The 27,258-nt window shown below is 40.5% G+C and overlaps 1 protein-coding gene across 3 annotated transcripts in view; it reads right to left on the bottom strand.

The window, feature by feature from the left end:
• AKT1 (AKT serine/threonine kinase 1) overlaps positions 1–27,258 on the bottom strand; it is a 416,301-nt gene that overhangs the window by 334,234 nt on the left and 54,809 nt on the right. For all 3 annotated transcript variants that reach the window (XM_069207320.1, XM_069207318.1, XM_069207319.1), the window contains exon 2: positions 14,529–14,659. In XM_069207320.1, the coding sequence (XP_069063421.1) occupies positions 14,529–14,574 (46 nt within the window). In that variant the 5' untranslated portion in view covers positions 14,575–14,659. The remainder of the gene's footprint in view (positions 1–14,528; positions 14,660–27,258) is intronic.

The following is a 27,258-nucleotide window of genomic DNA, read 5'->3' as shown; positions in this document are numbered from 1 at the left end:
ACAAACCTGTGTTGATACTGCTGGCTTGTACCTGCAATCAAATTAGTTGCAATCAGTTTTTCCCCCCCAAGCACAATTGAGTGCAGTTCTTCCTTCCTGACACACCATTTTGTCTCACTAAACTCTGTATCCCACAAGGCTTACATTAGTAAGCATTATTGTTCTAAATAGTGCCTACACATTCAAGATTTTGGAAATATAAATATCACCCAAAGATATGCACAGTGTCTTCCCTAGATACATTAATTTCAGGGACTATCTGGTAATATAAAAGTTGAGACTGTTTGGTCAGCAGTGACGAGGATAGAGGGCATTTGCCTCAGATGGAAAACTGGACTCCAACTCTCCTCAGACTATACTAGGCTATACTATACTTAATTAGATAAGACCTACTTCATAGAAGGTGATGTGAGTATTGTGATAGATTCAGCATTACAGCAGGGACCACATTCAGCTAGGGACATTACTTAAAAATAGAATATTTAAAATTATAATATGGGAACAAGCATTTGCACTTTAATAGGTCTCGCATTTAACTGAGTTAGAGCAATTGGCATTGTAAATTCATAACTGAACTTTTCTAGCCACATAAATTGATCAACCCTGCCTCGTAATTTCATATTTTCTTGCCATATATTTCCAGTGGTTCTGCATATAACTAAAGCACTTCCATTTACCTTCTTCCTCTATCTGCACCACCACACCATCAGAGTTGCTGGCTGGCTAACACAATTCCTCCAAAAAAAGACATAAGAAAGCCACAGAGGAGAAATAATCTAGAAGGGTCGCCCAAACATATCAAGAGTGTTAAAACATATTCAAATATCATTTAAACCTTTATCAGAAATAAACTTTTGACATTAGACTGTAATGCTCAAAACAGCTCCTAGAGGGCACTGTAACAAAAATATTATTTGTAACAAACATGGGCATGTAACCATACTGTTAGCCCCTAGAGAGAATACCCCCATAAAAAACAGAAGAAAGTAATGCAGTATAATCATATACTTAGCCCACAGAGGGCATGTTTAGGGCTAGCAGGCCTACTGCAACGATATTACAAACAAGGCCTTTAAAACTTCTCCCAGATGTAAAACAAAAGTTCCAGTCACGAGAGAGCTCAAACAGTCACTAAATGGACAGGAGGGGTTATTTTTTGGGGGTCTCCACTAATCTAGTGTGGGTACCCAAAGATGATGTACACGGAACGAGCACGCTATCGTGAACGTTTTGGTGGTGGTCCCATTGGCCTAGAACCATGACAGGCTGTGTTAGGAGCAAACATGTTTTGTAAAAGTAATGCACTGCAAAAAACTATTATGGGGCTAGTTTCCCGAATGCAGTGAATATTGTAGTATCGGCTCTTCTGCTGTGTCGGAAGACTCGCTTTCGCTTTGAGGATTGCGGTTTTACAGTAAAGCATTTACCAATTTCAAGAGTTTTAAGGGGAGAGCCACAAGAAATGACTGATTAGGTAACTGCAAACAATGTGACCAGCACTCCAATACTGCAGATCAAGTTCACGCTGGTGTGCCTGTTCGCGCTGTGAGTGCCATGGTCGCCATGCAGCACGAAGGAGAGAGACAAACAAAAGTAGTTTGCCCACGTTGAAGTATATCGGCAATCGTGCAATAATTCTTATAACAGGGCCGGTCCCCAAGGACATTCAGTGTTGCCCCCACTGTATAAATTCAATTGAGAATAAGGGGCACATCTTGTTCTTTTGCTCCTTTTGTTCAAGGCCCAAAAGAAAATGGATTCAACCATTATGCCTGAATTTGGGAGTAAGAAACGTTCAAATTACATTAGGAATTTTAAAGTTGGACACTCAAAAGTTGAATTGAGTTTGGACTAAGTAGATTTTTACAAGCAGCTTGACTGCATTCTAGCACTGGCTATTTTAAATACTGAATGTTAACATCTTTGTGCTGTATCTCTTTAGGACTTTTGATTGTTATAAATGAATTTCTATGATTTATGTGATGGTACCCCAGAAATAAAAAATTATGATGACAGAATACCGACTTCTGGCTGTCACCTATTTGGCCTGTTCCGGTCTGTGTGGTAGGCGGACTTCGCAATGTCACGTATTTGACATGTTACAATAAGCCTACCCACAGGAGGTACTGTTTTTATTGGTAGAACTCTGAAAACACTGGGTGGCGAGAGTTCTGCAGTTCCTCAAATTATACAACTGTCTCAGACGTTGGAGTAAACATTTTTGACCACTCCATCTCAAGACACAAAAAACATCTAAATTCTAATTAATCATCTATTACAATTATAATAAACTATACATGATTTAATTAATGAACAATATGAACATGTAAACAATGTTATTATAGCGTAATAATTATGATCTTGACACTGCAGTCATATCACTTGTTTAAGATAGTTATTTAAAATATTTTTCAAATTATTCACACTTTGAAGATTTGAAAAAGTCATCTTTTTATTTAGGGAATACAAAATTTCTACACCATTTTGCGTTTGGTGCTAACCATTTCAGAGCACCTGCGCATGCGATCAGACTATTGGCAGTGACTGGAAAAGTTATCCTAAATGGAGGAGGGGACTTGCCATGTGAAACGTATGTACTGCGGCTGATGTAAGAATATTTGGCTGGTTAGCATGTGTGAGGTAGGAATATACAGACGGGAGTCTGATATGTTCGAGCATAATTAGCTTCAGGTTGACAGTTGGAGAAAAATGGAATTATAAGGAAAAGCTTTGAAAACGAGTACAATATCCAGGGTTTAACTCACATCAACATTTAACCAGAGGCCCTTTATTGTTGTCAGCTTAATTCTTCATTATTCATTAATTATGTATTAATGCAGTTTACGCCGCTATGGTCAATGTTTAGATTACATTCTTAATCTAATTAGAAGTCACCATTAATTATTCTTTCTTGTTACAAGTCTCAATCAGCCACGATTTTGAGTATTGATGTGGCTGAGGAGGTATTTGGGTAAAAAAAAACAGCCGCCCATTTGTCATTCTGATATTTTCTTGAGAATTTGTTCGCTTTTGACATAAGGTTAGCTGTGCAGTATTATTTCCATAAGGTGCCAATTAGGTTATATTCTGGTCTCTTGGAGACGCACATTTCCATCAAAATATCCAAAATCCAAAGCTGCTCATCACAGACGTGGCTGTATATATCTACTATGGATTAGAGGGACATAAAGGTTTTCCTTTCTAGTTTGCAAAGTTTTTGCATGTTATTTTTTTGTACCACTCTGTACCTATACATATTTGGGTTGAGGGATTTCCTAAAGCATCATATTTGTCCTTTGCATTTTCATTCATACACTTTTCTCATAATTTGGCCAATAACTGTCTTACTTCTACTGTGTAAAATTCAGTTGAGGAAAGCAGTGCAAATAGGCATCCTAACGATTTATTCCTCAATTCTACTGTTGTATGAATGTTTAGTCTACTGTGAAGAGTCTCTTCTAGCGCCATCTATGCACACTGCATAGGATGTTGGTCTCATTAATCTTGCTCTGTTGTCTTGTCAGAACTTTTTTTTAAATCAGTATCTGTTAAACGGTAAACCATGGGAGGTTAACTGTGTCTATGCACCTTTTGCTATACCATGACTACAATGCCGCTATCCCATTAGTCCAGGTATGACTGTGTTTTCATGAATTCCAAATTTGCAGGCCATAGGTCTGGAACCCACTATTCATCATTGTTTCAATGAAGCCCTCTGGTGGGATCATATCATGGCCAGGGGCCCTACTCCTTGCTAGGATTCAGTAGACTTAATATATATTAGGTTATCTTCTGCTAGTACAGCAAATAATATTTGTGTTAAAAAACAGGTTATGAAAGTTTTACCCAGATCAGCCCACACAGCGATTAGCATCATTCTGTCTAGATCACGTGAAATAAAGGTAATGCCTCAGTCACCAAGCAAATAAGCAACCCTATCAAAAGAGGTTCTTAGGGTAGTCTCCACAAAAACCTTCCTAGATAGTAGGAGTAAGCTGCAGATTTGAGCCTAAGAAAGTATCCATTACATTTGGGCCAACCACACCAACTCACTGACTAGGACCACTATTTCTCTGCCTCTTGAAAAAATAAAAGAAACAAAAGACAATAGCATGCCCTGATGGAACATTGGCACAGTGGTGCTAAAACAATCCCTCCCTATTAGGCAGCAAACCCGATAGAGCTACAGAGGCAATATTGGGGAGTCACAGATCTGAGTAACCCTACAAAAGTCAAGTTCACAGCATGACCCACCATTCAATTTCTTAGGTCATTGTATTGTAGTGAGTGACATCTCATTAGATAATGTCCTCGGAAACGACACAAAATATATTAATGCCTTTAAGTTCCAAAGACTGACTGCAGACTTTTGTAGGTGTAGGTGTTCCTTAATTGCAGTGTTAAACAACAATGATGGCTTGGGATCCAGATCACACCAAAGAGCCAGGGAAAGTACATTTTTCAACAATTGTAGCTGCCTTGTTACTGTTCCCTTTACTCGGGCTAGGGGAGATTGATGGTAGGCTGCTCAACTTTCAATATAGTTGGAAGACACGTCCTGTGGAGGGACAGCCTGCCAGATCCATCTGTGTCTGTTCAGTCACCATTAATTTGGGTCCTTGGTCTCGATCATGTATGGGTAATGAATAGAAGCTGTTGTAATGAAAGCATTTGTGATCTTATGTCTCGAGCTGGGTGAGTGATGGTGTCTATTTACTCCAAGATTACAAAGGTCCCAAGATTTGAAAGGTCCAGAAACCCTAATTGGACAGATCTTTCCATAAGTACTGACCCATGACCAGGGTGTTGTTCCTATGAAGTGGTGAGGCCTCCTATAACTGAATTTACAAGTGTAAAGGTAGTACTAGTAACTTTTGCCCTGTTGATGGAAATCTCCACCATCTGGGTAGCAATCACCCGATGCCAAAGTATACACAAATCAAATAAAGTTGTATTGTTCTAGGCCTCCTATAACTGAATTTACAAGTGTAAAGATAGTACTAGTAACTTTTGCCCTGTTTATGGAAATCTCCACCATCTGGGTATCAATCACCCGATGCCAAAGCATACACAAATCTAATAAAGTTGTATTGTTCTAAATAAATATTCGTTTATATGTAAAATACATGAATTCAAAATATTTAATATTAACCTGGAAATTATTCCATTTAACATCACATTACCTCAAATTAGATGTGTTTAATAAAATAATTTAAATCCACACAATTAAGTCATAAATATTACTTTTTAAAATATTAAAAACATTTAATCTCACTAATTTTTACTTAGTCCCATGGAGGCGAAAGTATTGATGGGAAACCTGGGCAAGGGGGGAATCTCCCAAATGTACCGCTCCTTACTCGCAAACACCGGCCCGTCTCTCGAGGGACTTCCTCAAAAATGGGAGGGATGGGTGGGCCCCATAGAAGAGGAGGATTGGAGGGAGGCGTTAATGGCCCCTCGGACCCTGACCATGACATCCCGATTTCAAGTGCTACAAACCCTCTACCTGCACGCAGCATACCTTACCCCCAAAAGACTCTTTAAGGCAGGCCTCCGGCCTACTGCTGACTGCCCCCGATGCTCAAACCCTGATTTTTTCCATATGGTTTGGGCCTGCCCAGTCATAATGACGTATTGGAGAGCGATCATGATGGAGGTCTCGGAGGTCCTGCAATCAGAAGTGGAAGTGGCGCCCGTACCACTCTTGCTGGGGGCCATGGAGGAGACGGGCTGGGTAGAACAGATCGCATCTTTCTGGGAGTGGTGTTCCTAGTGGCCAAGAGAGATATTATGGTGGACTGGAAATCTGGAGCGGCACTGGCTCTGGCCAAATGGAGGAGAGGCGTAGACTGGTGCGCACAGTGCGAAAAACCTGTATATGAAGCAAGGGGGTGCCCGAATAAATACAACAAAGTGTGGGAGAAATAGGGGACTGTGTTGGCCAACTAGCCTATCCGTGACACCCGGGCCGGCTGGGGGATGCCCCCCCCCCCCCGAGCACGAACTTCTAGGGGGTGATCCTCTGTTCATCATCTACCTCTCCAGTGTTAAATAACTGAATGAGGCTTATGCTGCATATTTCGTATTCTTCTTATTCAAAGTATCGTTAAGTTTACCAAGTCATGGTTTATTAAACTCATGTATCCAATGTCTGTGGAGCCCTCCGGGGCCAGTGTTGCGACTGACCCAAAGTACCAAGTGGTACCATGTTGTCTGTATCTTTTCTTTATGTTTTTTTTTCCTTTTTTGCAAAATCAATAAAAGTTTTTTATCAAAAAAAATGTTTACTTAATATTTAGTAAGGTTGGTTATATATTTGATTCACTTCACGGTTTCCATTTTTTTAAAAAAAAGTTCCATTTATTTTTTAAGTAATCTTATTATTAAATGTAAAAAATAATCGATAAGTATATAAAAAAATGTTATCACTTGAAATAAATATATATCAATATATACTTTTCTTTGTTGAACTAATTGAACATATTTAACATTAGCTCTTACGGGGTGAATTAGTTCCCTGCATCCATTGTTATCTAATGGAGGCAACTGTAGTGCAGTTCGTTGGACATGTGTGGTGCCTGACATATTACAAGACTGGGCTTGAGTACATTTGAACCTGGATTGATATATGTTTAGGCCTACAGTAACTTTAGGAGTGTGTTTTGTGAACTGCAATTCTCGTACTATTTTGTGTGTATGTGTTTTGTATTAGCATGTCTTTCCGAAACCCCTCTTAGACTCATCCCATTTATCCTAGACTCATCCCATTTAACAGTCTCTGTTCACCATTGCTGAATCATTTTCCTGGCCCTACCCACATGTACTGCTAAATAACATGCCTTGATGTGTGGAGATCTTCTCCACAGCGTCAGATAGCCAAACAAAAAGGATAGGGGAAGCGGAAGCCTCAGGCTTTACGTTTTTTTAATGTATTTTGTATTACATGAGCAGTACCATTGCAGTACTACTTTACGTACTACCATTTGTGAACCGGGCACTACATTTAGAACTAACAAAACTCCTGGAACTGTATTTAAAAACATGAAAAGTGTCAATTTTGCTCAAAAAATGACATCTGCCACAATTTAAAAAAAAATGAACACCAAGGGCTATATGTACAAACAAAAAGGCTATACATTACTGGTGATTCAAAAGGTTAAGTACACGAAGGCCATCGCTGCACGCATAAGTAAAAAATAATTTCAAGCAGCGATACTGAAGCAAACAATGAAAAACTATACAAGAAAGGAAACAAACCCAGCAAGTAAAAAGGTTATAAAACCGTGATTCTGATTCCAAGCTTGGATAACAAAAAACAGGGAAGGCCTGAAAAATATCAATTAAATCTCTTATCTCTTAAGAAATCAAGCACGGGCATTGAGCAAACGTTTTGTTCATTTTAAGAGGGAAATCTCCATGCTGGAAATGGACGAGTCCTTACCTAAGGCACAACTACGCTCCCTGGTGAAGGATCGGCAGGCATTGTAGCGGGTAAACCTCTGCTAAAGGGGTGTGCCAGGCTGTTACGTCATCATCAGAGGAAGACTGTGATGCAGGATGGTTTAGGGGCAGAGGTTTTCAAATAAACTTGTCCTAGCTTCAAAGCTGGCACGTGAACAATGAATTAGCGAGAGTCAAAAACATCCAAATCATTTGAGGAGGATAATTTTCAGAAAAAAGAGGAGAAACGAAATGGGTCATAGTATCCCCATTACTCTAAGTGACCAGAACATTGTATGAAAGTCCTGGCACCAAGCATGACTATTTAAAATCAGGAAGAACATTTCCTTTAAATTAGCATTTGAAGGAAGGGGTTGCACAGAGACTCTTGAATTAAGCTCATGAATACTGCCTCTAGGCACCAGAAAGATTTGTAAACTGGCAAATGGTGTACTGCAGTAGCAGGGTTCAACTGGCATACAACAAAGGTTCCCACACATTTGGAAATAAACAAGAAACGTCCTGGGTCAGCTGCCACAAGTGCGGCCAATATTCGCTATGCTATTCGCACTGGATATTGAGCCAATGCCTAATATGGTTAGAAATAATGACGCTTCTCACTTTACACCGATTTCTTAATGTACTGTTGAACTTTACACTGATGTCATTTTTATGGGCAAGACAAAGTGCTCCGTCCATTCTGTAATCTCTCTTTGGGCTTGAAACCACGCCCAATCCACGTCAGTCACTTACATTGGTTCGTGGGCTTGCCTTTTAAAATCCGCTTGCTTTCATTTGTAAAAGGCATGCATACGTCATGCCTTTTCCGGTGTGTAGCCCACCTACACAGTACCGGTAAAGTTCCAAAAACATAAGAGGCTCGATGTTTTCAGCCTGGAGTCCAGACTACATTATCTGTTTATTTTCCACGCAGCTTGATTGCGCTGCATTTTACACTGCACGATCGCGCTGCATTTTTTGTTTTTGCCTTACAACGCTAATAGCTCTAACTCGAACAAATGCGAGACCCGTTGCATTGAAAATGCTTGTTTATTTACTGATTCAACAATTCAAATCTCTTTCAATTCCTCTGTCAAAACAAAGCAGGAAGGAAATTCCTCTAAGCAAATGTTTAGGACCCTCACACGTGTTGGGCACATTGTCCATTAGTTTTCTAAGGGTCACTCGTACTACTGAAAAACATTATTTACAAATGCAGAATGAGCAACCTCGAGGCACCAAACATCTTCAGTGAAAACTTTTTTGCCTCACTGTCTTCCTCCACTCTCCAGTGCTTTGGGACCATGCTGTCCTTTTAACTTTCACAAGTCTGCATGAGCCAGGTCCTTGGTTGCATGCAGATTTCAACCTCAAAAAACACACCCTGGAGAACAGTCTCCAGTCACTGAAGAGGCTTTAGATTGGTCTTATTAAACTCCAATTTCAAGAAAGTCCCCTACCATAAAAGACTGCACTTTAGCCAACTCAATCAGATTATTCCAACTTCCTGTACTACTCCTCCCCCCACACACATTGAAATTGCAACTCTATCACAATTTATTGACCCATATCATCGTTTTGTCAAGCGAATAAGAGTCTCATTTCAAAAGACAAATCAGCTTCCATGTCCTCGAGGTTTGGGCTCAATATTTGAAGAGCACAATAAAAGAAGATTACTTAACATCACCTGTTCCTTACAAGTTTTTAATGTACCTCACTGATCTTATCAAAGAAAGTATTTCATAGATGATATAACGCAGGAAAAAATACACATACTTTTAGAACATGTACTTAAAGGTAACTTCTAATAGAAAGAACATTGTTTGTACTTTTCATTGAAAGCAGAACACATTATTGCATGGATAAGATATTTCATTGTTACAGAATCATGAAGGCCAAGTGCACCCACACATTTTTCCACCGTACCCATCCCATTTGACCATATCTAATAAATACTCAATATTTGCTTTGCAAATTAACTCTTCCTAAACTAATTCTCATAGATTAAGTGATTTACATGGCGGTAAAACTGCCATGTAAGCGCCAGCGGAGAGCAGGGTCGTAATCCCCAGGGCAGCGCTGCCCTGGTGCATTGGCACCACCAGCATTGCCAGGTCGTCAGACGGGCAAAACATGGCAGTGCTGGTGGTCCGACCGTGGCGGAACCACCACGGTCATGTGGCAGTCTGAATGTCACTTTGGTGGCTTTCGGTCTAAAGACTGCCAGACTCGTAATTAGGGCCTGAGTGTCCTGTGTTTATGGCTGTCTGGGTTTAATGCACAATGGGAGCTGCCAACCAGCACATACCAGATGTGGATTGGAGAGAGGACTGTAAGACACAGATGGCAATAAGTACAGAGAAATGACCACTTTCTAAAAGTGGCATTTCTAAAATAGTAATAATAAATCCAACTTCACCACTGAGCAAGATTTTCTATTACCATTCTGGCAATACCAAGCAAGTCAGGGCCACTCCTTCCAGATTAGAGGCTACCACTCAAACGTATATGAAGGCAGTTCTAATGCTAATCTATGAGAGGAGGAGGCCTCACAGTAGTGGAAAACGACTGAGTCTACCACTACAAGGACATGCAAAACACACAGGTACATTTCCTGCCTTTTACCTACAGAACACACTGCCCTATTGGTTAACTAGGGCCTACCGTAGGGGTGGCTGATACATAGAAAAAGGGGCACGTAGTTTTAAATCCCAAGTCGAAGTGGCAGTGAAACTGCACACACGGGTCTAGCAATGGCAAGTCTGAAACATGTTTAAGAGCTTGTTGTTTCCGGTGCGGAGCACCAGCATTTATTTTTGAGTACCAGCGCTTAATTTTCTGCCTCAAGCATTTATTGCAAGCAAAAGACACATTTGGAAAAGAGGGAAGAGAAAAACGAAGTAGCGTCACAAACGGGAGAGAGCAGAAAGCTGTAGGAGTAAGCTGAAGGGGCAGGGAGTGGCTGTAAATGGATTGAAGAGGCCCGAGATGGCTTCAGGATTACGCTGCCTCAGTATTCCGCGTTAGCACATTTAATTGCAGCAGCCACGTATTTAAGAGGCGGGCTTTGGGCACCAGCACATTTTTATTTACAAATTAAGCACTGGAGCTAATGTTACCATGTTTTAAAGGAGAAAGCACATGCCCATAGCACTGGTTAGCAGTGGTAAAGTGGCCAGAGTCCTAAAGCCAGCAAAAATGAGGTCAGAAAAATAAGAGGAGGAAGGCAAAAAGTTTATGGTGACCTTTCAGAGAGGCTATTTTCCAACAGGCAGGGTTGCAAAACCCTAACACCCTAGGCCTGGTGGTAGGGTCCCCCAGGAACACCCAGGGCCTAATAGCATTTTTTATTATTTTCCCGCAAATATCGCAGAGACCTATGCATCTAAGGAATGTTTTTTTTTTTTTTTTTTTTTTTTTTTTTTAATCACACGGTCTGCTGTGCTTGCTTACTGATTGGCCCCTGGGTGCTCCAAGTCCCGGGGGCATCTATAAATTAATATTTTGAGGGGAAGGTGTGCACCCCAGCTGATATGGCCTGGCCACCTCCCTGGGGCCAGGCCAATGCTAAATGCAGAGGAGGGAGGCTGCATGCCCCTCCTCCGTAGGCCCTTTACAGCACTGGGAACCGCCGTCTCCCCTGGGCATGGCCAATAAGCTCAACATGAAGGGAGGGGGGCTGCGTGGACTACCCCCTACAGGGTCATTTATGGCCCGGGAACCACCATCTCCCTGGAGCTTGGCCAAATTTTGAAATGGATGGACGTTTTTGGCCTCATGGAGCTCCACCTCCCCAGGACAGGTACTGCAGTAACAAAGGTGAGGCAGTCGCACAGCCCCTCTCCTGGAGCTATTAATGGCCCTGGGGAAAGCCACTTCCCCAGGGCCGTTACCTATGTCCCAAAGTGGTCATGCTCAGGACACAGGTGTTTGCTGTTGCTTGACAGGAGCTATGACAGCTCCTGCCAAGCAAGTGCAAACAGAAACTCTCTTCCTCACGACAGGAGAAGGAAAACTGCTCCTGCCCATTGGGAGCTGACTCTTCATTTGTTTTCCTGCTCGATGTCAGGCTAGACACAACTGAGCTCAGTTTCCTCCCACACTGCAGTAAACGTTTTCATTAACTCATTCAGATCTTCAGGAATTCAGATATCAAAATTGTTCTAAGTAGTTTTTGTTATGGAAAATTCTTTTTGAGGTGCATCTTTAAAAGATTTTTGAATATTATTAACACTTCACCTTTGTTCATATTCATTTTATAACCAGAAACTGGATCAGACCCAGGGCTTAATTTATTACATAATTAGTGAAGGGACCAGAGTCTTTCTTAGGGACCTATTGCTGCCAAATAACAGTGTTGCCAAATTTCAAGGCTACTTAGCCTTTATTCCACATCACACCTCTTTTTGCCAACAACCCTACATTTCCTTACAACTGTTTCTTCATCTCACTCTTGCAGATTTTTTTCTTCCTTTTATCATTCTCCTTGCTCCTTTTTCTATGTTCCTTTTTCTTGCGCGGTGTCAAATTCTGATGAAGAAAGTTAAGTCCTGGTTTCCAAAAGAGAGTCCTGGTGCCCACCACATTCGGCCACTAGCACAAATTGAGCACCGGTCAGATTTGTTAAATGATTTCATTAACACTGGTACAGAGGCATTAGGCTTCGTAATCAGTGATACAGTGGCCCTAACAGTGGCCCTAGTCTCTGCCATTAGTCCCACATATCCAGGCAGATCATCATATCAACACACCTTGACACACTTGTTGAAATGGGTAATGGCTGTCCCCTTGGCAAATTCACATCAGTGGAAGACAAATACAGTAAAATAAAACTCTTAGTACAGATGTGGCAAAGGCTGTGTCTGTGGAAGAATCTGAGGAAGAAGTGAGCATGGATGGAAGGTTTTAAAGTAATCCCCAAAAGTCAAATGTATTTCTACCACTAAAATCAATGAAATAACAAACATTGATGTTAACGAAAATCTCATTTCCCTTTTTCCACAGGAGATGGGCGTAAAAGGAATTTCACTACTTTAAAAAGAATTTAAAAAGTATTTATAGAATAGCATATATTTACAATGTCAGGAGAAATCTTACAATGTTTGGAGAAGTCATATAATACTTGCTTGTTTAAAAATATGTGACTTACATTTTTTCATCATGTTTGACTTAATCTATTAACTATTAATACAGCAAGAATAGTACGCTGTAACCACATAGTGTATAGTTGACAAATTTGGTCCTTTGAGAAAGTGTCTGTTTTCTAATTTATCTCAGATCAAAGACACATTTCCTTTCTAAATTAAAAAAAATATATACAACGTACAGCTAGATCAAAAACAAACGTCATATTACTAAGCATTACTCCTTTTTCTGCACAATCTGTCAATTGACACAGTCCCACCTGTTATCGTCCTATCTCTCTCTTAGATTCGATGCTTGAAGTGGCAGGTCACGTTATTTTCAACAGACTGCAAGAAAGGGCCCAAGAGAAGAAAGCCTTATGGTACTTACAGTATAGGTTCCGGGAGGGATTAGGAACCGTAGAACAGGTTCTGATCGAGAAATATTCCATCATCAAACAAGGGAGGCTGTACTTGGTCTTTGTTGATTTAACTGCTGCTTTTGACTGCGTAATCCATAGTACATTGTGGGCAATCATGGGGAGCATGGGGGTGGACCAAGAGATCATACAATTTCTCAGGGAAACATATCATGGGTGCAGCGCCAGAGTGCGATATTGTCTGATGGGCGAATGTACCCAGCCTTTTAGCATAGAGAGGGGTGTAAGACAGGGTTGTGTTTTGGCACCCTTCTTCTTCTTATTATTCATTAATAGTCTAAGTAAGGTATTAGCTGCTAACTGCAACAACCTGCCCCAAATAGGGTCCAGGACTGTTCCCACCCTAATAAATGCTGATGATACTGTTCTTATGGCACGAACTCCCCTTGCACTGCAACAGTTACTAACGTGCTTTGTGTCCAATATGGAGGAACTGGGGCTATTAGTTAATAAGAGCAAGACATTTGCTATGAGGTGTGGGAAAGTGATACCAAAACCCCCCAGCCTCATGATAAACGATACCAGAATAGATTACGTTGCATCCATTTCCTATCTGGATGGCGATTAGAACCAGAGGGTTACACTTTCAGAAAACTGTGGTAGCCTTGCCCCAAAAGTCAAATGTATTTCTACCACTAAAATCAATGAAATAACAAACATTGATGTTAACGAAAATCTCATTTCCCTTTTTCCACAGGAGATGGGCGTAAAAGGAATTTCACTACTTTAAAAAGAATTTAAAAAGTATTTATAGAATAGCATATATTTACAATGTCAGGAGAAATCTTACAATGTTTGGAGAAGACCTTGCGCAACTTGCTTGCAAGGTTGGAATATTTTATTACTGTTTTTATTTTTGTGCTTTTATAATTATATTTTGAACAGAATACATCCTCACAGGTTTCACACCTTTTTTTTTTCCTCTTTCTGGCTTTTAACTGCAAAATCTTGTATTTTGCTGTCTCATATGGTCCCATCATCATTTATTCGACCTGAGTCTTAAATGCTTTTTTTAAATGTTTTGTTTATGGTTAATGTATTGCTTTTGTTTTACTTATGTACACTTTTATGACAACATCTGTCAAATAAAGCCTGTTTGAATTTGACATACCAGTGCATTTTGTGAAGAGTGATTTTATACCTCATAACTAGTCCTCTTTTGTATTTTAGCTCCCATTTTATCTTTATTTTTGAGGAAAAAGAGACAAAACAAGATTATATTAAAATTAATTCTCCTAAAGCTTTGGGCACATTTTTAATAAATAGAAATACAAGTAGTTTATAGTATCCTAGCTCAAAACCAGATTAAATTACAAAATGAGTCATCGGTAGAGATATTAGGATCAAACCAGTATTTCCATTTATTGCGGTATACATTTTAAATGTAATAACTATTAATGCAATTAGCAGGTGAACCATTTGAAGTACAACTTTCATTAGCATACGAAGCAGTCAATAATAGTAAAGCCTCTATATAAAATGTTGGTACTGTAACTCATACACCATGCAATGAGTCACTTACCGCGTTTATGAAGCCATCCTTCCTTAACTACCGTTACTTCATCCATGACGGAAAAACTATTTCACCACAGCCCCAGTAAAAATGGTGATCTTCCAAACAACACAACTTATATTCCGGATATGAATGATTCTCTGTGGGAAAAATAACAACATTGGATGAGCAATGCAAACAAATGTTTTTAAAACAGTATATACATTTATTATTAGCACTTCAACATGAGCCTTTGGCACAGTACTGCTTCAACCTCTCATAAAGGGTGCAGAAGATGACATAATTCTATTTATTCATGCTTCTGAAAGGTTCAGCACTCACAACAACAAACAGCTTTTCCTCCTGCACTCACACACAAAGGATAAAAAACAGTCAACCTTTTAGCACTAAGGCCCTAATTCCAAGTAGGGTGGCAAATGTTGATTCCTGCAAAAAACGCGATTGACAAGAGATCAACATTCTGAGTACTGCAGTACACATATCCCTTTTCCCTAGGTGAATTAATTCACTGGATGAAAAACGTAAAGAATATTCAAGTAAATGCAAAATGTGGTGTGGTAAATACAAACGTCCACTTGTAATTGCTCATTTTAAGACGAAAATTTGAAATGTGAATAGTGATCACACCTGGTAAATACTTTATCTCACAGTCTCGTTATTTACAGGTGCAGCATATGGAATGAAGGTTTTAGGTGTTAAATTAATAGTTTAACATTTTTTAAATTAGACTCATGGGTTTTATGCTGCGATCGGGTGAATGTTTCACAAAGTACCCATTTTAAATCCAGAGGGCATCGCAGATGTCTCTCTCTATTTCCCATTACTAAACAAATGAAACATATCCCTGGACAAATTGTTAGTCTGATAATGGCTAAATAATAAAATGTTAGTAATTAAACGTTTAAAGGTATTTTCAATTGTAAAACATATGCATCTCCGGATGCAAAACAAACTGCACAAGCAGCAAGCATAAAAGCTCTTTTTAAATGTATTTTATTTTATTAATTATCTGGTAAAGCACATAGATGTACTAAGTACAGTAGCATTCAAAGTCAATTTTTTTGTGTCATACGCTTGTGATTTCTGCTCATGAAGTTTGGGACAGAACTCACCATCAGGGAGGAATTAATATAGAGTGTGATATTAACTGAGGATACAATGGAGGACATGAGAATTCACTGGAGGGGTTATTGTGCAGTAAAAACTGCAATCAAGAACAGGAATTTATAGCTACTATGAATGACATACATAAAAGATTTCTTGAGAGAAGTTGCGACTCTCACTGCATCAATATGGCTAAGAGAACGATTAGTAAACAAAAGGAAATAAAAGTCATGCCCAAAGGCGAAAGTCAGTAAAGAGGGATCAAAAAGGATTTGTTGAATTCCTAAATATAACCGTGATAAGTAAGAAGGTAAGCAAACATTTGGCATATTCTTTCACAGCATCTTCAGACTGCAACATATGTTAGGAATAGATCAAGTATTACTTTATCTAGAGGTCAAGCGCTCAGAAATATATTGAGCCTGAGTTATCTGACTGAGCCCAACAAAGGGATCTGACTGCTAAGCAGTAAATCTGTGGGGTTTTTTTATGTGGACTTTGTGTGATTTACTGATTTCTCTTGACAAAACATGTACATTCAGTTGGCATTGGAATCAGTTTTACTATCTGGGCCTTTATACATCTATAATGCACCATACTGTGGCGCACATACTCATTTGTGGATGTGAAAAAATAAAAGTGAGAAAATGAAAGAATAACTGAGCATTTAAGACTGGTTGCAAATCAAAAGGGCCATTATTATTTATCTCTTCATTTTGTGGCGAAACATTGCAAGCATTTGGATCAGAGACTGAAGTTCCATGCTTTCGAATATATTCATAATGACGTAAGAGAGGGTAACACAGAACTGAAACTGTGTAGAGCTGGACCATACTGGATTATCAAATCGAAATTGAAGGTAGTCAAGTATGGACATAATACAGAGCATGATATCAGTATTTCTGAGGCTCTAATATGATGTTAACTTCTATGGATCTTATGTAACAGTAAGATGTTTATTTGGAGTAATCAAATGTATGGTGTACGTCTCAGTTCAGCTGCAATTCTGAATGGTGATCTCAGCTGATGATTGCTTAATTATCAAATGTTTGTCTCCTGTAATCCTCCTCCGGACGTCTTCTGGAAAAAGATGTATTTGAGACCCATTACAGAGATAAGACTGTGACCAAGGAGTTTCTTTATTTACGTTTTCAGATGGGAGAGTGAGAGAATGGTGTATTTATCATTTCATTTCAACTTAATACTGAAAGGCTAGCTTGGTGGGAGCATGCATAACACAAGACCTTCCTTTGCACATCTCTCTGTCTGTACAGAAGTAATGCAGATGTGTGCACCGATAGTTATAGTTCAATACCTAATGCTGGTCTGGTTTAATAGCTGAAGGCCTCTCAACATATTATAGCCTAATACAATGTAGTCAACAGATAACCTCTCCAAGCTTTACGGCCCCTTGTTGCGGGTATGGGATTCAAACACAAGAGTTTCCCTTTAGTGCTTCAAGGATAAGGGGATTTTTAACATCAGCACCAATCATGTTGATTTACTCACAATTAGTTTCAGATATAAATTTTGACTCTGTTTAGTTAGAGAGAAACCATACAGTTACTTTATGAACTCACGAATGATTGATGTGGATTTATTTACATAAATTCACCTCGAATAATAACTATTTGAATTCAGAATATTCCAATATGAATAGGTCATTTTTTGGCTACGGTGGTTTCTTTATATTTAGAATGTGTATCATGCATAGAGTAACTTACAGTAAATCTACACTTCACATGGTTTTATTACATTGAAGTTATAGGAAGACTGTCTTCCTTGATATGATAGAGCAGTTATGCTATTAATCCAAGTGTTAAATGATTTGGTTGATTATCAATACAACTAAGATGGCACTGGTTGTTAACGTATACATACATATTTTTAATCATCACTGAAACTGACCCCTTAAATACTCACTCCTTAACTTCTATGGATACCACTCTGTGTGAAGCAGTATACCAGCATGCTCATAGAATTTTCCGAACTGTTTATGTATGACGTTGAGAATAATGACAGCTTACTTTTACCTGTAGCTTGGGCCTGATTACGTAGATTTTTTTTGTAGCCAGAGACACGTTTAGATCACTAGGAAGCTCTTGTGGATTTATTGCATAAAGATGCACAACCTGGACGACAACCAGGTAAAATTGGCCATTGTAACTTTTGGTTGGGTTAATCTTTTGCGGAGAATGGGCAGTTGATGGTGGAGTTGGGCTCAGTAATTCTTGGCCAAATACAGTTGATTTGTATTTTGCTCTCTGGGTGTTTTCATGACTAATTTGCTAATAAACGTAAATGTAGTCTGATTTAGTGCTGATGTCGACCACTGTTGAAATGGGAATTACGTTTAACCTATCCATAAAATTTGTTCAATTGCCTTCTCCCCGAATGCACAGTGCTCTTATTTTCAGATAATCAATATCACATTCACTATGAAAAGAGAGGTGATTTTTCTATTATGAATGAGGTTTTCATTTGAATTGTCGGTTTATATGGTTAAGAGGTGTATATGATAAATATGTTGAGCATAATGCATTTGTGTACACAAGATTGTTTTGTAAACATATTGTTTGAATAGTTGGCAATTGTGTAAGTATGTTTATTATTTCCAGCTTTGAGGACGTTCCTATGAATAATATTTCTGGAACAAAACATGTTAACAGGAGCTTTGAATACTCTAATAATCAATAAGTAAGATTTAGATCAATGAAAGTAGAGTGGATATTCTTGATCTCATCAAATGGACCATCTAAGGGATAGCGGACAACTCTGCAGAATATTCCTATCTTGGCTATATAAAAGTAAGTGGCATTTTCCACAAAACATTTAAGACGTACTAAACCAATATTATTTTACTAGTGAACCTTCTAAATAAAACTGGCACAACCAAAATAGTTGGCCCTGCTTCAAGCCTACCAATTATCTTGATTTAACCTCTTATGGGATGGCCACTTTTGTGGGAAAATAAGTAGCAACAGTGTAACAAAAGTCCTCTGATAGAGCCATAGAGGTAGATGGCACAAACATATTTAGCAATCTCAATTAATTGATGAAAGATAGATATTTCGGTGGTCTTTATATTTAACTAAGACTGGACAGATATTGCCTTCTCTATTTTGTCCTCAGTTGGCAGATGTTTCATGGTCTACAGTAAATCAATGCGTAAGTCTAGCATTTTCACACTGCATTGTGCTTTACTGTATTATTGCATCTATACAGTGCTTACTATCCTGTGTCTAGTGCTGAAGTGGCTACAGATAAAAGTAGCATGGTACACTGTACGACTATGTGGTTGGAAGAGTGCTGTCTGAGACTCTGTATTAAGTGTTTGTGTGACTATTATGCCATGTTATGGGAACTGTAAAGCATGACAATCACCCAGAATGATATTGTGGAATATAGAGCATAACGATTTAGATGGCTGAGTCACAGAGCCAGGATTTACAGCCTTTGTGGAAAACGAGATAGATATTGATCAAACAAAACTCTGTAGAAAGTGAATTTATCTTGTCTTCGGATGCAGCGCTTAACAGTATGATAGGTATAAGAGATAGATGCACAAGTTAAAATGTATTATTCTGGTTACACCTAGCAGTTCTGCATATCATTAGTTGTGACTCCCTATCCAGTTCCTTTCCTTTCTGCGCTGGCTGCAGCATAATAGTACAACATTACTATGAGAGGAAGGGTGAGGCTATTAGGCATACTGCATCTGCCTCAGACCTATCACATCACAATGAGATGCAGTAACCCCTCAAGACAGGTACCTCTGAATTCTTTGTGTACCAAGTTTGAAAATACCAGTCCACCTATACTACTCTTCTACTCCAATTGCAGGCAATTACAAGACTTGGATGAGGGGGGCTCACTCATGTAATGTGACATGCTTCATCGATCACCTCATCCCACTCTGGTATGATAGTACTGCCGGGGAGGACTCGACCTCAAGTGGGGCTCTCTAGAGGAAGTTCTTTTATATGATTAATCTGGATAAATAACTCACATCCAGTTATACTAATTAAAAATACCTCAGGATAAACCATAAGATACTAAAAAGCATTCATGAGAGGACACCACTTGATATTATGGCCCTTCTGTACCTCTGTAGTGCCAACATGTTTCTGCCCCTTTTATAAGCCTGATCAGGTCTCAGGCATTCTTCAGAGCTACTTAGGATCCCTATTCCCTCTATAGGAGAATAGATGCGACCACTCAAAAGAGTATTGACAGTCTATCTATAGTTTACCTTTATTTTCTATTAGGTAAATTACCTGGTATGTGATCAGGAGAGGTAGATCCTTTCCGTTACTTTCATGACACTAGTCAGTTAGAAGGAACAGGGATCTTATGTAGCTATGAAGAAGGCCTGAGACCCGATCAGGCTTATAAAAAGGGCAGAAACATGTTGGCAATAAAGAGGTACACAAGAGCCATAATACCCAGAGGAGTCCTCTGATGAATGCTTTTTAGTATTTTCATATATATACACCAAGGGCACAACTGAATAAATGAAAGTCTTCTGGTTTATACTGAGGTGTCTTTAATTAGTATAACTGGATCCCAGATAATTTATCCAGATTAATCATTTCAAAGAACTACCTTAAGAGAGCCCCACTTGAGGTCGAGTCCGCCCTGGTAGTACTATCTTACCAGGGATGGATGAGGTGGTCGATGATGAATAATGTCACATTATGTGAGTGAGCCCACCTCATCCAAGTCTTGTAATTGTCTGGAATCAGAGTAGAAGAGTACTACAGGTGGACTGGTATTTTCAGACTTGGTACATAAAGAATTCAGAGGGACCTATCTTAAGGGTTACCGCATCTCATTGTGACGTGATAGATGCAGCATAAAGTGCCATTTGACTTATGATGAATCAGCAGGGTAAGGCAGTTATAGGTAGGGCCACTGGAATTATGCAGCAAGGAAGGACCCAATTATGCAGTAGGGTGGACTAAATTATACGAAAAGAAAAAGGTCAATTATGTGGCATGATGCAGCACATTTTGTGATACTATTACCTCGTTATTTTGATATTTCTACAGATATTAACACTATCTGGGTAAAGGTTTTCCCTCATTAGTACCAGTTTGACTCAATAATACAACAATAAGTAACAGAAAGATGAACAGTCAACGTTTATGAAGGGCCTTCCACTGCAATGTAACACGTATTGCTTCACTTTTAGTAACTTTGGATCCACAGCACTTTTAGTCATTTTTGATCTGTTTGAGCTAGAAATTCTTTTGGTTCCAAATGTAACCAGTTTATAATAATGCGGAAAACGCAGCAGCCACACAAATCACATAACTCCAGTGGCTCTGGCTATAGGAGGGACTAAGGGCCAGATTTATATCTTGGCGGAGGGGGTTACTTTGTCACAAACGGGACAGATATGCTGTCCCCGTATTACGATTCCATTATATCGAATCAAAATTGTAACACGATGGACAGAATAACCATCATGTTTGTGACAGAGTAACCCATCCGCCAAGATCTAAATCAGGTCCCAAGTTTGGAGAGCCACCTGGAGGACTGTCATTTACAAATAAGGTGGAGATGGGGAGATTCAGAATGGGCCTAGATCTGCAGCCTCCATTTCACTAGTAAAGAGGCAGATTTAGAACAATATGATTTCTGCCAACCAAGTTCTTGAGTGATTATTAACAAGGATATATAGTTGAGGACCTGGAAATGTGGTAATCCCAGGAAAGTTGGTGTTGCCTAACACACCAGGAGAAGTAATCTCTGTGAAGCTAGTGGTAATACTTAAAAGTTATAATCCCTAAAATGAGGAGGCAGATGTTGCTACCCAGTGGAGATCAAAGTGTGTTTACTCCAGAGTGAGAATATCAAAAAGATGGTACTTTCGATGATAGTGAATGGTTATTCTTTTAGCATTTACTACCCTGTCAATGTGCTTTCAGATGGGTTCTACATAACCCCGAAGGGAAGCCCAGTGTTAATGATGAGGTGAAACATAAGGATTAGCATTAATCATGCTCTTTCCACTCATTACCATGCAATATTCTTCTCAAATCTATTATTGCAATATTGTGTAGATTCCATATCTAATGCTACTTTTATGTGCTCAAGTTGGGGTCCTTCGTACTCCATATCATCATGCATAAAAACGATTTTTGTAGTCTAGTTGTCATGCTATTTGTGCATAGTATTTCACACAATTATTTGTTACATAGAACAGCAAAGTGATGATGAATATTTAAAAATATGGTATGGGTGTGTGCTTGGGCAAAAAGTTACTGATATTCAGGAAAAAGTAATCATGCGTATTCATCTTCACTACTTGACCAAGTATATCACAATAATCATCTTTAAAATCTTAAGTATCTTAAGTGTCTTTAAAATACTTAAAAAAGGAAGCTGGGCTCCACTTAGGCCAACTATCTAGAGTACACAGCCAACATACAGGACAAATACATGGCAGAGCGAATACAACAATTTGAAGATATGTCAGACCACCCACACAGGGCCAGATTAGCAATTCGGCCACTTTGGCAGTCCAATGGGCTGCTTTTAGAGCTGGAAGTGATAGCATGACCCAAGCACAAAACCCCTATACTACACATCCTAGCTACTTACTACTCCTGCAGGGTAGGGCTGGTCTGACAATATTTGCCACAGAGGATTTAGGTTTGTAGTCATCTCTACATTTAAGTGAATCTTTTGGGTGGGGAAGAATAATTAAGACAATATGTACTCTATCTGAATGAAAGAATGAAGACTGGTGATAGGAAACACCTCAACTCAAAATGGCAGACACCTAAATATACTGAGCATGCAACACATTGTAACGACCCAAGGATTTAGGCCATATGCCGGGACTAGGCCTAGTACGATTTTTCTTTTTTTGTCAATAATCTTTTTTTCTTACTGTTATTGTGTTATTTTGTTGTTTGCTTTTGAAACATCTACAGAATACATTTTTATTTCCCAAGAGCCTGGGAAATTGTGCTTAATAATGCAGCATTTGACTTTGTTTTTCACTAAAAATCCCACTGAAGAAGATGAGACTCGCTTACTATACTCGTTCAATTCAACTTGGCACTAGTTAGAACATCTTTTAGTGTAATTTGTTTTCCCGTCCCAGCCTATAAAGACTTAAATGCATTAATAATGGCAGAATGAACAACTGTCACTGTATTCATCCTTTAGTTAACAGACAAATGAAACCATTTTCATCTAGAAGCACTGCCATCTGCACTTTAGAGTCCAGTGTGTGCCACGCTACTATCATCAAACGATCTGATACAACACAAACTTAAACCAACACAGAACAAAAGCTCCATTCTTGATCTAATAATTTCCAAAAACAACCTGCTCTCAATCAATCAACTCATTCCAGTAGACTGGTCCGACCACTTTATTATCTGTTTCGTGTTACAACTCGCTCACGTCATGACCAGAGGCCAACCAAAAAGAGCGACCTGGTTCAGCATAGACAGCAAAACTGAAAATAAGGTATTTCTCCCCATTAGTCCTGACACCGACATCAATGTCTACACTGCCCACTGCTTCGACAAACTCTTGGTTTTGCTTGATGAAGAAGCCCCACTTTAAAGCTAAAGGAAAAGACCAACGTTATCTGCTCCTTGGTTCAATATGACCTTACAAACAGAAAGAAAAACGTTTTTTTCCATTTCTTATGTAGAGATCTCAGCCTCCTTCCACTGCTAATGTGTCATGTCCCCGCAATGCAAGAACACTTTAACAAAAGCACATATTTCATGAGAAATCAAAACACTTCAGGTCCCTACAGGACTCAGCCAAGAATCAACCGGAAAAAAAAAACTCTGATTTTATCAAAATAGCCACCAATCCTCCATTGCCTGCTTTCATCAAACTCAATGACCCCACCAACAAAGCAGAAGAGTTTGTACAATTGTTTTTATCCCACAATGTTTATCCCACATAGGAATCTGCCCTGTGTGCACATTTGTACAGTTACACTCTATGGCTGTTCGCGACTTTGTACCAATACACCAACTATTGTCACAATAATAGAAACCTCCTTTTAAGTTGAGCGCGCAAGCGCTTTGAGCTGTTGTACGTTTTGTGGGCTTCTAACGGCGCCCATCACACACCCATCACTTTAATTTGTTCCTGTGACTGCCTGTAGGAGGCTGGCCTGGCTTGTAGTGGGTACCAGAGGTACTTTCACCTTGTGCCAGGTCCAGTTATCCCTTATTAGTGTAGAAGAGGTGTTTCTAGCAGCTTAGGATGATAGAAGGTAGCTATGGCAAAGCAGCTTAGGCTGAACTAGGAGACATGTAAAGCTCCTACTATACCACTGGTGTCATATGCACAATATAATAAGAAAACACAATACTAAGAAGTACTAAAAATAAAGGTACTTTATTTTTATGACAATATGCCAAAAGTATCTCAGTGAGTACCCTCAGTATGAGGATAAGATATATACACAAGATATATGTACACAAACCAAAATTAGGTAAGTAATAGCAAGAAAAGTAATGCAAACAGTGTAAAATTACAATAGATTGCAATAGGAGCACATAGGTATAGGGGCAACACAAACCATATACTCCAAAAGTGGAATGCGAACCACAAATGGACCCCAAACCTATGTGAGCTTGTAGAGGGTCGCTGGGACTGTAAGAAAACAGTGAGGGTTAGAGAAATAGCCCACCCCAAGACCCTGAAAGGTAGGTGTAAAGTGCACCTACTACCCCCAGAGAGCACAGAAGTCGTGATAGGGGGATTCTGCAGGAAGAACAAACACTAGCAATGCAACAACAGTGGATTTCCGGACCTGAGTACCTGTAAGACAAGGGGACCAAGTCCAATAGTCGCGACAGTGTCGAGAGTGGGCAGGAGCCCAGGAAATGCCAGTTGAGGGTGCAAGGAAGCTGCCACGGGATGGAAGAAGCTTGGAGTTCTGCATGAAAGAAGAGAGCTAGGTACTTCTCCTTTGGAAGACGGATGTCCCACGTCGCGATGAAACTTGCAGAGGTGTTTCCACGCAGAAAGACCGCAAACAAGCCTTGCTAGCTGCAAGGGTCGCTGTAGAGGTTTTTGGGTGCTGCTGTGGCCCAGGAGGGACCAGGATGTCGCCACTTGGAGGAGGAGACAGAGGGGGCGCCCAGCAACTCAGGGAACCCTCACAGAAGCAGGCAGCACCCGCAAAAGTACCTGGACAGGCACTTGGAAGGAAAGTGAACCGGACTCCACGCGAAGTCACAAAAGGGAGTCCCACGACACAGGAGGACAACTCAGAAGGTTGTGCACTGCAGGATAGAGTGCCGGGGACCCAGGCTTGGCTGTGCACAAAGGAAATCCTGGAAGAGTGCACAGGAGCCGGAGCAGCTGCAAATCACGCGGTACCCACCAATGCAGTCTAGCGTGGGGAGGCAAGGACTTACCTCCACCAAACTTGGACTGAAGAGTCACTGGACTGTGGGTGTCACATGGACAGAGTTGAGTTCCAGGGACCACACTCATCGGGTTGAGAGGGGACCCAGAGGACCAGTGATGCAGTCTTTTGGTGCCTGCGTTAGCAGGGGGAAGATTCCGTCGACCCACGGGAGATTTCTTCAGAGCTCCTGGTGCAGGGAGGAGGCAGGCTACCCCCAGAGTATGAACCACCTGGAAACAGTTGAGAAAGCCGGCAGGATGAGGCGATACAAGGTTGCTAGTAGTCGTCTTGCTACTTTGTTGTGGTTTTGCAGGCGTCCTGAGCAGTCATCGGTTGATCCTTTGGTAGAAGGTGAAGAGGGAGATGCAGAGGAACTCTGGTGAGCTCTTGTATTCGTTATCTAAAGAATTCCCCAAAGCAGAGACCCTAAATAGCCAGAAAAGGAGGTTTGGCTACCTAGGAAGGAGGATTAGCTACCAAGAGAGGTACGAGCCAATCAGAAGGACCCTCTGACGTCACCTGCTGGCACTGGCCACTCAGAGCAGTCCAGGAGGAGCTCTGGGCACCTCCCCTGGGAGGTGCAGGTCAGGGGAGTGGTCACTCCCCTTTCCTTTGTCCAGTTTTGCGCCAGAGCAGGGCTGGGGGATCCCTGAACCGGTGTAGACTGGCTTATGCAGAGATGGGCACCATCTGTGCCCATCAAAGCATTTCCAGAGGCTGGGGGAGGCTACTCCTCCCCAGCCCTCACACCTATTTCCAAAGGAAGAGGGTGTTACACCCTCTCTCAGAGGAAGTCCTTTGTTCTGCCTTCCTGGACCAGGGATGCCTGGACCCCAGGAGGACAGAAACCTGTCTGAGGGGTTGGCAGCAGCAGCAGCTGCAGTGGAGATCCCGGAAAGGCAGTTTGGCAGTACCCGGGTTCTGTGCTAGAGACCCGGGGGATCATGGAATTGTCTCCTCAATGCCTGAATGGCATTGGGGTGACAATTCCATGATCTTAGACATGTTACATGGCCATGTTTGGAGTTACCATTGTGACGCTATACATAGGTAGTGACCTATGTATAGTGCACATGTGTAATGGTGTCCCCGCACTCACAAAGTCCGGGGACTTTGCCCTGAACGATGTGGGGCACCTTGGCTAGTGCCAGGGTGCCCACACACTAAGTAACCTTGCACCCAACCTTCACCAGGTGAAGGTTAGACATATAGGTGACTTATAAGTTACTTAAATGCAGTGGTAAATGGCTGTGAAATAACGTGGATATTATTTCGCGCAGGCTGCAGTGGCAGGCCTGTGTAAGAATTGTCAGAGCTCCCTATGGGTGGCAAAAGAAATGCTGCAGCTCATAGGGATCTCCTGAAACCCCAATACCCTGGGTACCTCAATACCATATACTAGGGAATTATATGGGTGTACCCGTATGCCAATGTGAATTGGTAAATTTAGTCACTAGCCTGTTAGTGACAAATGTTAAAGTAAAGAGAGAGCATAACCACTGAGGTTCTGGTTAGCAGAGACTTAGTGAGACAGTTAGGTATCACACAGGGAACACATATAGGCCACAAACCTATGAGCACTGGGGTCCTGGCTAGCAGGGTCCCAGTGACACATAACAAACATACTGACACATAGGGTTTTCACTATGAGCACTGGGCCCTGGCTAGCAGGATCCCAGTGAGACAGTGAAAACACCCTGACATATACTCACAAATAGGCCAAAAGTGGGGGTAACAAGGCTAGAAAGAGGCTACTTTCTCACATTGCCTTTAAAAAAAAAATCACTTGATGTCATTGGTAAATGCTTTATGTTTGTCCCGCCTTGAGGCTGTTTTTGTCACACCTTGCAGACTGCCCCTGTTACATGGATTATTGCACAATTGCAGATATACTTCAGCATGGGCAAACTATATATATATTTTTTTTTTTTGGTGTTTCCCCTTCGCCCTGCATGGCAGCCATGGCGCTCTCAGCACGACCAACCCCAACAGCGTGAACTCGATCGGTGGTATTGGATCGCCGGTCACATTCTTCTCAGCTTCCTAATCAGAGTTTTTGTGTCTCTCCTCTTAAAACACTTGAAATTGGAAAATGCTTTATGTAAAATAGAAATCCTCAAAGCAAAAGCGGCTCTCCCAGCTCAGCAGGAGAGCGATACTACAATATTCACTGCACTCAGCAAATTCACCCCATAATGCTTTCACGGGCATTACTTTTACAAAACATTTTTG

Source organism: Pleurodeles waltl, chromosome 9 (assembly GCF_031143425.1).
Source record: "Pleurodeles waltl isolate 20211129_DDA chromosome 9, aPleWal1.hap1.20221129, whole genome shotgun sequence".
Lineage (NCBI taxonomy): Eukaryota > Metazoa > Chordata > Amphibia > Caudata > Salamandridae > Pleurodeles > Pleurodeles waltl.
Note: the sequence above shows the minus strand (reverse complement) of the source record. Positions and strands in the feature narration are given on the sequence as shown.